Below are 10,285 nucleotides of genomic sequence, written 5' to 3' on the forward strand. Positions count from 1 at the left end.
CTTGGCCCCAGAGGGTGGAATGAGGCAAGGGTGATGTCTCAATGTAAGGAAAAACTACCTAACAAGATGTGATGTCCAAAAGTGGGATGAAGTTATTCAGAAGTCAGTGAGGTCCTATATGGTGGAGCTGTGGGAGCTGGGATGGCTGGAGAGCAGATCATGAAGAGAACAGTGGCAGAGCACACAATTTTGGACTTGATGTAATGGGAAACAGGGAGAACTTAGAAAGCGCCCACTTGACTTTCCCTTTGAAAAATGACTCCTTGCTTTATGCCCAGAGGCTGTGTTGAACCTAGCCGTTTCTCCCTATAGGCAAAAATCCTTGAGTAGCAAGAACGATGGGTCTAGCAGCTAGCTCTTTGTTTCATCGGGCTGAAATGACAAAATCAGAGGCCCAAATGGGACTCTTAGGCCATGCCTTGGGGCATCCCAATAAAAACTTCCATTTCTTCAGCACTTACGGTGACCTCAGGGAGACGGTGCCAGGGTTATTTTCTCTGTTCTACAAATAAGGAGGTCTGGGCAAATGGAGGTCAAGTGGCACTTGCCTAGAGCCATTCAGCCAGTGTGTGCTAGAGTCAGGGCCTCTCAGCCCTAAGGCTTTTGCCCTAAGAGCACTGCTGAAGTCCCCACAGTCCCCCAGTGCTTCTAGGCCCTTGTTCCTGTCACTGCTTCAGACCAGTACTCTGGGCCTGCCCCTTTAGAACCATAACCAGTCTCTGTGCTGGAAGCCTCTGAGCTATGGGGGCTAGCACTGCCTGGCACGTGACATGCTGTGAATGCCAGCACTGTCAGGGATGCATGTGTAGCAGCCCTGGGGCAAGGAATCTCTGACGCCTAGCCAGTCAGTGTCACTGCCTGGGCAGAAAGCATTTTGTACACATGGACTCCTGGGGCCTGAGAAAAGGGTTGGGGATGACCCAGAGGAGATGGTGATGATGATAATTTTCAATCTTATCCTCCTTTAAAGCTTACAAAGCATTTTTCCTTATAACAACCTTGGGGAAGGGGGTGGGGGTTGAGGCAGGGGCAGGGAGAAGACAAGAGGGATATAATTACAGTCGAGAAAGTAACTTGTTAACAAAGACTTGTTCCACTATACTAAGGCAAAGGGAGAGATCCCTTTTGAAACTTTTTGCAAGAAAAAGTTTTACAACTACTAACTTGCTTTTCTATTGCTTTAAAATTTACTGAATACTCTTTCCCCATCCCCAAAGGCTTTGTACACAGAAGTGTTGGAGAAACATTTGTTGAATCGTTTAAAGTCTCAGGACCCTAGTGCTATAAGGATATAAAAGCCAAAAAAAAAAAAACCCCAAACAAACACGAAATTGCTCCTGTCTTCAAGGAGCTTATCTTTCCAGTAATGGCAATGAGACAAGTTCATAAATAAGCATAGTATAAAATAGACTGCTAAAGATAAGGAGGCAGAATCTGATCAAAGTACTATGTGAAATACGAAGAGGGAGAGTTCCCTTTGGGCTGGGGCATCAGAGAAAGCTTCCTGGAGGGGATAACCCCAGAAGGAAAGGAATTTGGGGTGGGAGAGATGTGAGAATTCTCTAAACATGGAGGGATGGTGGGCTTCTTGAGCTGATGTGGGGAAAAACAGGAGATGAGGGCAGCAAGCCATCTGTTTGGCTGCACCATCAAGGGTCTGAAGGGAGTAGAATGAAATAAGACTGAAGATTAGATTTGAGCCAGATGATGGAAGGCCTTGTATCCAAGCTAAGAAGTTTGTATTTTATCTTCTAGGTAGGGAAGCCATGAAAGTGTTTTGAGCTGGAAAATGATCTGGATTGTGCTTTTGGAAGAGTATTTTGGCAGGTTGAAGAGAATAGGTTGAAAAGGGGACATACTGGAGACGGGGAAACCAGAACCTTGGAGGCATACGATCCCAGACAAAAGCTGATAATTGCCTGAACCCAAATGGTGGCAGAAAGGGGTAATACAAGAGATGTTGCCAAGGTAGAATCAACAGGAGAGCTGTACCTTGACCATTCGCTTCTTGGCATGGCCAATATATGGTAAGCTTGCTTAGCTGTTCCCATAGTAACCTGATCTTTGGAAGATAGAACTGCCCTCAGGGAGGTAGAATCTCTCAAAATGGTTAAAGCTAGTTTGAGTTGGTAGTTATTAAAAGCTATTGCTCAAATGACATGTGAAAACTGAATTCATGGTCATAGAAGAGCAGTGGAGCTTTTTGGTTAATGGTGAGGCAGTTGTATTCTAGTGAAAGAAAGCAGAGAACCGAAAATCCCTTCGAGCTCTCGTGTAATTTTGCACAAATCATTTGTCATATGTAAGCCTCAGTTTATCCAGTGTAAACTGAGAATAATATTACCTAGGTCACAGGTTATTGCTTTTGGCTAAAAGCCATTGCTGGACTTAATGAGAATGCACAAGGCACACAATAAATAACCTTAACATAGGAGGTACAGAGGGTGCAGATACAAAGCCAGGATTGAAAGCACTTCCTACCAATGTGTTTAACTTGATTGTACATATGTAACCTATGACACAATGCAAGCTTGCTGTCTTGGTGGGGTGGGGAGCGAGAGAGGGACAAACATTTGGAATTCAAAATCTTACAAAAATGAATGTTGAAAACTATCTTTACATGTAATGGAAAAAAAAATAAAATACTATTAAGTGAAAAAAAAACCACACTTCTTGCCCTGGAGCCACACAGATTCTACTGAAGGGATACAAAATGCTCTGAGGAAGGCTAGAGTATTAACTGGAAGGGGCAGGAGGGGCTCCCCTTGGGAGATACGATTAGGAAAGACGAAGATAAGGAAGCATGTGGAACACTTGTGGTCTTTGGAGTACGTTACAGTATTAAGAGTTTCTGAACATTAAAATGTGATACTTTCAAGGTAATTTCCTAAAAGTAATCTCCATGTTGATTTAATTATAGTGTCTAAAATAACTTGATGCACAGACAGCGCCAAAAATGAGAACTAAACAGATTTTCAAAGTCACGTTCCATATCTGCTTCAGTAACTAACTTCTTCAGAATTTAGTTTGAAAGAATAGATTTTTCTGTGCTGCTTTGCTCACAACAGACATGTGAGATAGGTAATGTAAGTATTCTCATTTTATGAGGATTTTATGAGGAAGTTGGAGCATCAAATAGAACATAATTGTCCAAGGTCACAATGATTAAATCTAAGACTGAAATTTGACAATACCACCACTACCAATTTTAAGGCCTGTGCACTTCTGGGCTGCGCTTCTCCAAGTTGAAACTTCCTCAAGGAACTTCTGGTAAAACAACTCAGGGTGATACTGCCTTTTGTTTTAGTCTCTAACAACAGTTGTTCCTTTCCCTCTCCTGCTGCTCGAGGAGCCGGCCGCCACCGTGAATGACACTGTAACCATCAGAACCAGGAAGTTCATGACAAACAGACTTCTTCAGTGTAAACAGATGGTTATAGAGGTCCTTCATCCTGGAAAGGCCACAGTGCCCAAGACTGGAATTTGAGAAAAACTGGCCAAGATGTACAAGACAATTTCAGACGTCATTTTTGTCTTTAGATTCAGAACCCATTTTGGTGATGGCAAAACAACAGGCTTTGACATGATTTATGATTCTCTTGACTGTGCAAAGAAAAATGAACCAAAGCACAGACTTGCAAAAAGCATGGCCTGTATGAGAAGAAAAAGACATCAAGAAAGCAGCGAAAGGAATGAAAGAACAGAATGAAGAAAGTCAGGGGTACTGCAAAGGCAAATGTCGGCGCTGGCAAAAAGAAGGAATAAAAGGCACTATGGATTGTGTTTATCCGTGAAGATAATTTTCATCAGAGCATAAATAGACTATGTAAAAACTTCCAAAAAAAAAAACAACAGTTGTAGGAATTTAAGGGGATTTCACAAAATAATTAGGCCAGTTATGTGTAAAGCAATAGGACTTTATTCAGTTAAAGCCTGAGGGCTAAACAGAATACTGGAGAGCAGGGTCATGAAGGGAATGAAAGGGGCAACGAGGAGAGGGAGAGTTTGTGCAGAAGCTATGCACCTGGGCTTCAGTTGAGCTTCAGAACCTTAAATGCAATGGTTTTTAGGCCATGGCAGGAAGAGGAAAGTGGCTGCCCTTGCACTTGGCATACCCATTTCCACCACACTCTGTCATTCCTGATCTGTGTGTGTAGTATCTGACTCCAGACAGCCCTGAGACTATGGAGAACTGATTTAGTGGTGGGTTTCCCATGTCCTTCACGGGCAGGGGAGATGCTAGGGATTGGCTTAAGAATCCTGGATCAATCAGGAAAAGTATCACAAGCCACGGAAGCTTCTTGGGAAATGCAGAAAGTACATGTATGTGGGAGAGCACTATCCTGCCCTGCCTACCTAGGCAGCTAGGTGGCACAGTGGCCCTGGAGGTCAGGAAGATCTGAGTTCAAATCCAGCCTCATATAGTTAATAGCTGTGTCAGCTTGGGCAAGCCACTTAACGTCTGTCTTACCTCATTTTGTTGACCTGTAAAATGAAGGTAGTAAAGAGCACCTACCTCCCAGGGTTGTTGTGAGGAAGAAATGAGATCATTGTGAAGCACTATACAAATGCTATTATTACCTCCCAGATTAAAAATAATATTTTGTTAGATGATATTTTATATAATGTTGTTTGAGAATCCAGACCTGTGGCTTTATTGATATAGGGGATCTCCTGGTGAGAAAATGTAGATCAGCTAGTGCTTTGCAAGTGAGAGTTCTAAATTGTTGCCTGGGGCCCTGGGATGTGCCCAAGGTAACTTGCAGTGCCTTACGGTTTATTTCTCATCCAAGCCTCATCTTATCTTATTGGATCCTCGCAACAACCCTAGAAGATAGGTAGCATAGCCAAGGTCACCATTTTACCGGGTGAGGAAGTTGAGGACCTGAGGGAGGGAAAGTGACCTTCCTACAGTCACCCAGCTTTCTAAGTGCCAGAGCTGGAGTTTGGGCACAGTATGCCTGTTTCCGAATCCGGGACTTCCTCTGCTCCATGACAGAATTTGAAACATGGATGTGAAAAAACACTATTCCACAGGGTTAGTAGCTAATAGTTGTCTGCATCCCCAAACCGCGGCATTGAAGATCTCATATTCAGGCATTGATGCAGATAGACTTATTTCTTGTGCCTTCTTGTGGGTCTCACTCCTTCCTCTCCTTTTCTGATCTGCAGCCTCCTGTCCAAGATCCTGAGTGAGTGCGAGGATGCGGATGAAATCGAGTATCTGGTGGATGGTTCCTGGTGTCCTATCCGAGCTGAAAAGGAGAGGAGCTGCAGCCCCCAGTGCCCGATCCTTGTTCTTGGTGGGTGCAGTGGGCAGCAGGGTCTGGGAGAAGTTAGGGAAAAGAGTGCTATGAGTCACTTGACAGGAAAGAACCAGACCAGTCCCCTGGCACCTTCCATCCCCACATGTAAGCTTTTGGCTCTCTAACCCGGGAAAGGCTTTGTAGTCTTATTTTGTGGAGGAGAAACAGTTTGTCCATTCACACAATATGTTTCTAGGGCACCTGTAATACAAGCTCCTTCTCCCCAGAGAGCAACAACTGGGGCCCTCATACCTCCCCAGAAGCCTCCTCACCTTTCTCAGAAACTACCTGCTCTACTGGGAGGTCTGAGGCAGAGTCGTCAAGGCGAGGCCCAAATGATCTTGTTTCTCTAGCCCTAGATTAAATGAACTGAGGAGGCCTCAGAGATGTTGGGAGAGGATATTTGGAGTGGGGGAAGAGCAGGGAGCTAGGATCATTACTGCTGGGTAAGGGGGAAGAGTAACCTGCTGCATATTTCAGAAGGTGTGATTTGTCTTGCCATCTATTCAAATCTGTATGTTTGCGGATTCCTTAGTAACTGCGATGTTTCCTCCAGAAAGGGCGGGTTTTAGTTAACTGAGAAATAATTAGAAAACTTTTCTCTGTTTCGATGCTTTGTGTGACAACTCTGCTTAAACTGTAGGGTTGTGTTTCCAGAGAATTTCCTTGATTGTTCCCTTTAAGGGGTTGTCATTCTGAACATCTGAAATCACTTCCAAGCCTGAGAATGTGCTTCAGGGTCCCTGTCTGGAAAATGGGTGGATTAGATTAAATAATCCTGAAGACCCTTTCCAGCTCTGAATCTCTGACTCAGGTTTGGGGGACACACCAGGACTTTAAAAAATATTAATAAATCCTTCCTGTTAGCACACTTTCTTTTTTCCCTCCCCCCCAAAAAATCTCATTTAGTTGAAGATTCTGCTTAATTGAGATTTTTTTAGTAATCTTGAGCTATGTTTTAATGGGGGTTTGAAGGCATTTGAAGGGTAGCTGGTAGGTAAAGCAAAGGGAACATTCAGGAACTCAACTCTTTGGTGCAGGCCTGTGGGTTCCCTTTGCTATTTAAAACACCCTGACTCTTTCTTTTCAGGATCCTCAGATGTGAACGGGCTGTTACCCACCCCCAATGGGAACAGTGAAAATGGGAAGCCAAGCGCTGATGTGGTGGACCTCACACTGGACAGCTCATCCTCAGAAGAGGAGGAGGAGGAGGAAGAGGAAGAAGAAGAAGATGATGATGAGGAAGATGGCCCCCAACCCAAACGCCGCTGCACGTATGAAAAAGGTCTAGTCTCCGCCTGCTGACTGGGGCCTGGAGCGAGCATTGTCCTCTGGGGACAGACTTGAATACTCTGGTGCTTACAAAACTGGGAGGGAGGCAGGTTGGTTGGGGGCAAGGGGTGTGGAGGGAGGAGGGATTTTTTCTCCACCCCCTTACCCCATTCTTCCTCTTCAGTTTCTTTGGACTTTACAAAGCTAACAATTAAAAAACAAGCAAACAAAACACACACACACCACACACCACACACGCATACACACACACACACACACACACACACACACACACACACACACACACACACAGCAACAAACAAAATTGAGCTGCTTCCCAGTTGGAAAAAAAAAAAAAGACAAATTTGAGCCTGGAGGAAGGAGTGGGGCACCCAGGTTGGTTTATTGGGTCCCATTTGACCCACCTTGCAGTCAGCATGGGAGGCAGTTGCCCAGGAAGAGACTTTCAGCCCTGGCCAGCCATTCCTCCCTGCCTCCGAGCCCCCCATCCCAATTGACCATGTCTCCATTCCAGGCCATCTCCAAAGTTCCATGCATTTCTCTCTTGTTGAATAACCATTCCTGACTGTCTACATGCCTTGCTGGGTCTTTGGATGATTGGGGAGGGATAGGGGCGGGGATGGGACTATGGCGGCTGATGGAACCTAGCAAGGTTTGGGGAGGGGCACTTTGTGGGGAGTTTGGGGAGGGCTTGGGGGGGAATGGAACGGGGATGGGGGCAGGGAAGATATAGAATTCCTGAGACAAGCTGTTCCTTCTGGGGAACACCCACGGCTCTGCACCTCATGGAAACAAACACCCATTTTTGAAACCTTTTAATCAAATCTGAAGATGATGTAGAATTTCTTCGTAGTGAATCATTTTAGTTGAGAAGAAGCCATGGTGAGGGGTCGGGGAGGGAGGTTGTAAAGGGTGGGGGAGGGGGAAGGGTTTAAGCCACAGAGCTGTTGTATTTCTGAAAGTGCAATAACTTGGCATTTTGAAGACAGAAGCACGTAGACAAGTTTCCCTTTGGAAGGAAGCGTCCATGGTCAGTGGGAGGCTCCAAGCTGGTCCTCCCTCTTTGGACCAACCCACTGGGATGGAGGAGAGCAGAGGGGGAGGGGTCAGGTGGGGGGCAAGGTAGGGAAATGAGGCCCTTCAAGAATGCCAGGTGTGGAAATTCTCAGTTTCTAGCCAGCTACCTCGGTAACTCCAATTCAGGTTTATTTCAGTACGAAAACAGTGCAGACACCCACCACCAACTCTGTCCCTGTGTCGGTGACAGGATGAAGGGTGGGGATGTCGGGGAGGGAAGTAGCCACAAGTTCCTGGACTTCTCTGTGCATCTCTCTCTTTCTCTCTCTCTCTCTCTTACTCTCTCTCTTTCTCTCTCCTGCTCAGTACTCTGTCCTAAAACAGAAGCCAACGACTTACTGTTGAGGGTGGAGAGAGGAGAAAGGGGGGCAGAAGAGGTTTTTCTTAGGTTTTTTTTTTGGTGTTTGGGGTGGGTGGGTGGTGTTTTTGAGTCTACAAGCAGTTACAGGTTTCCCTCACAGTAGGAATATTGTTGGAAACTCTTCTTGCTGAAATCTGGCTGACTTTGCTTTCCAGAGCCTGTCCTGGAGGTGGGACTTTGGGGGGGGGACGGTCAGAGAGGAGGGAGATCTGGGGCTGCCCAATTCTTCCCTGCTTCTTACCACTCAGGTTGCCTGGAAACCAAATGCCATCAGGTGTGGAAGGTTCTTGTCCCAGGCTGGCTTTCTCTGGGCGCCCAGCAGCTGAACTCCTCTGTTCCAAGGCAGGCTCTCCAACCCCTGGCATGTTTCCTGAGCTGGAGTAACCAAGTCAGACACTGGTCTAGGGTCTTCCTTGTATGTCTTCCTCCTCTCTCCTCTTTCCCACTGGGAGGTGAGGAGCAGGTCTCCAGATGCCACTCCCCACTCCTCTAAAAGCCCAATGCTTAAGTAGCACTTTCAGTTGCCTGTGTTAGGACGTTTGGGGGGGGTGGGGAGAAGTGGAGGAAGGGAAGTGATGCATCTAAAATGATTCCAGCAACCTAAAGCCATCCATCTACCTCCCCTTTTCCCTTTTCTCCTGCTGGAATCCTCATCAGAATGGATACAATGGGGCTGGGGAGGAGATGTATGGGAACCCAAGACTCAGGTTCCTAGTGAAGTCCTGTCAGGAGACCCAGTGCTACCCAAGGCCATCCTCTGGCCTGATCTAATCCCATGTGATTGGGGGTGAGGGGAATAGGACTGGATGTGATCCACCCCCACCCACAGGCTGGGTGCTGCCAATAGGAGGGGCCTTTCCTCCCAATCCTCTGATGACTCACCCCGGAAATACAGATGGGGAGGGTAAGAGGGGATGTGCTGGTTCCTGTTGGGATTTTACTCACCCACCCCCACCCCCAAAGCTGGGCAGAGATCCCCACCCAGCTGCTGAACTGTCACAAAGGGCACTCTGGGGACCTTTGGAGTGGCACTGAAATGTCCAGGATTTCCCCAAGGTGGGAAGGGAGAGCCTTGGACCTGATTTCCACCTATGTTCACGGTTTTCTTCATTTCCTTTTCCCTCCAGTCCTCCCTGCCTTTTTCCAAACCCAGAATAATTTTCCTTTATATAAACAACTCTCCTAGCAAGGAAGCAATATCATTTCAGGTAACAATGGGAAATGTGGTAGAGCTCCAATTAAGTTTTACTGTATAAAATAGGTTGCTCAGCTTGACTCCTCAGGAGCACTGGCAGCTCATGTCCAATTTTTTCTAATATTTGTATCCTAATTTAATTGTTTTTTAAAAATGAAAATAAAAAAGGTCTAGGCCAAGCCACTTAGAAACATCATGATTCAGTTCCTGGTTTGGGTTGATTTTTTTGGCCAGCTGTTCTGTACATATGTTTTCTTATATCCTCGTTTTGTTTTTGTAAAGAGAAAAAAAAAAGGAAAAAAAACCCAAAATATTTTTCTTTCCCTTCCGTACACATTCTTCAGAATTCAAAAGTATAGTGTTTTGTTAAATAAAAAGATTTACATTTCGAGGCCTGTGCCCACTGTTTCCGGCTCAGAGGTGTGGGGTGTGTCTCTTCCACAGCAGGGTAGGGAGGGGACTTCTGGACCTTGCCCAGAAAGGGCTAGGCCGCTCTGCCGGCAGTCTGGGTCCAGTGGCTGCAATGCACTGGAAGCTGGGAGGTTGGGAGCTTGGTGAAGCAAACCAGGCTTGGGTCTCCAGAACCTACAGTGGTCTCTGCACACAGACACAGATACACACACACACTCTCTCTCTCTCTCTCTCTCTCTCTCTCTCTCTCTCTCTCTCTCTCACTCACTCATCTAATCACTCTCACACTCCTGTGGGCCACCTCAGGCATCAAAGACCAGCTTCTGATGCTCCAGGCTTCTGCTCTCTCACCCTTTTTCTCAGATAGGGGAATGGAGTAGCTGAAAGGTGACCAGCCCTGCCTAAAGGCCTCCAGGGGTTTAGCGCAGCTTCCCCACCTATGCTTGTCCTAGCTCCTTGACACCAGACTTGAGGGTCTCCCTACCCTTGAATTCTGGAGGCTTGGGTTCCAGCCCTAACTAGCTATATGTTCTTGGACAAGTCTTAATTTTTGGTTTCTTGATAGACTTGTGTCTCCTGGTTGAACTAGATGTACTTGTAGTTCTTATGTTTTATGTTTTTTAAGGCCCTTTCTATCTGTAA

At 46.1% G+C, this 10,285-nt stretch overlaps 1 protein-coding gene across 1 annotated transcript in view; it reads left to right on the top strand.

Moving 5' to 3' along the window:
- PIAS4 (protein inhibitor of activated STAT 4) overlaps nt 1–9,621 on the top strand; it is a 56,757-nt gene extending 47,136 nt beyond the window's left edge. Inside the window, exons 10-11 of the mRNA XM_036741468.1 lie at nt 5,173–5,303; nt 6,397–9,621. Of these exons, the coding sequence (XP_036597363.1) occupies nt 5,173–5,303; nt 6,397–6,611 (346 nt within the window). The 3' untranslated portion in view covers nt 6,612–9,621. The remainder of the gene's footprint in view (nt 1–5,172; nt 5,304–6,396) is intronic.
- The last annotated feature ends 664 nt before the right edge of the window (nt 9,622–10,285 follow it).

Source organism: Trichosurus vulpecula, chromosome 1 (assembly GCF_011100635.1).
Source record: "Trichosurus vulpecula isolate mTriVul1 chromosome 1, mTriVul1.pri, whole genome shotgun sequence".
Taxonomy (NCBI): Eukaryota; Metazoa; Chordata; class Mammalia; order Diprotodontia; family Phalangeridae; genus Trichosurus; species Trichosurus vulpecula.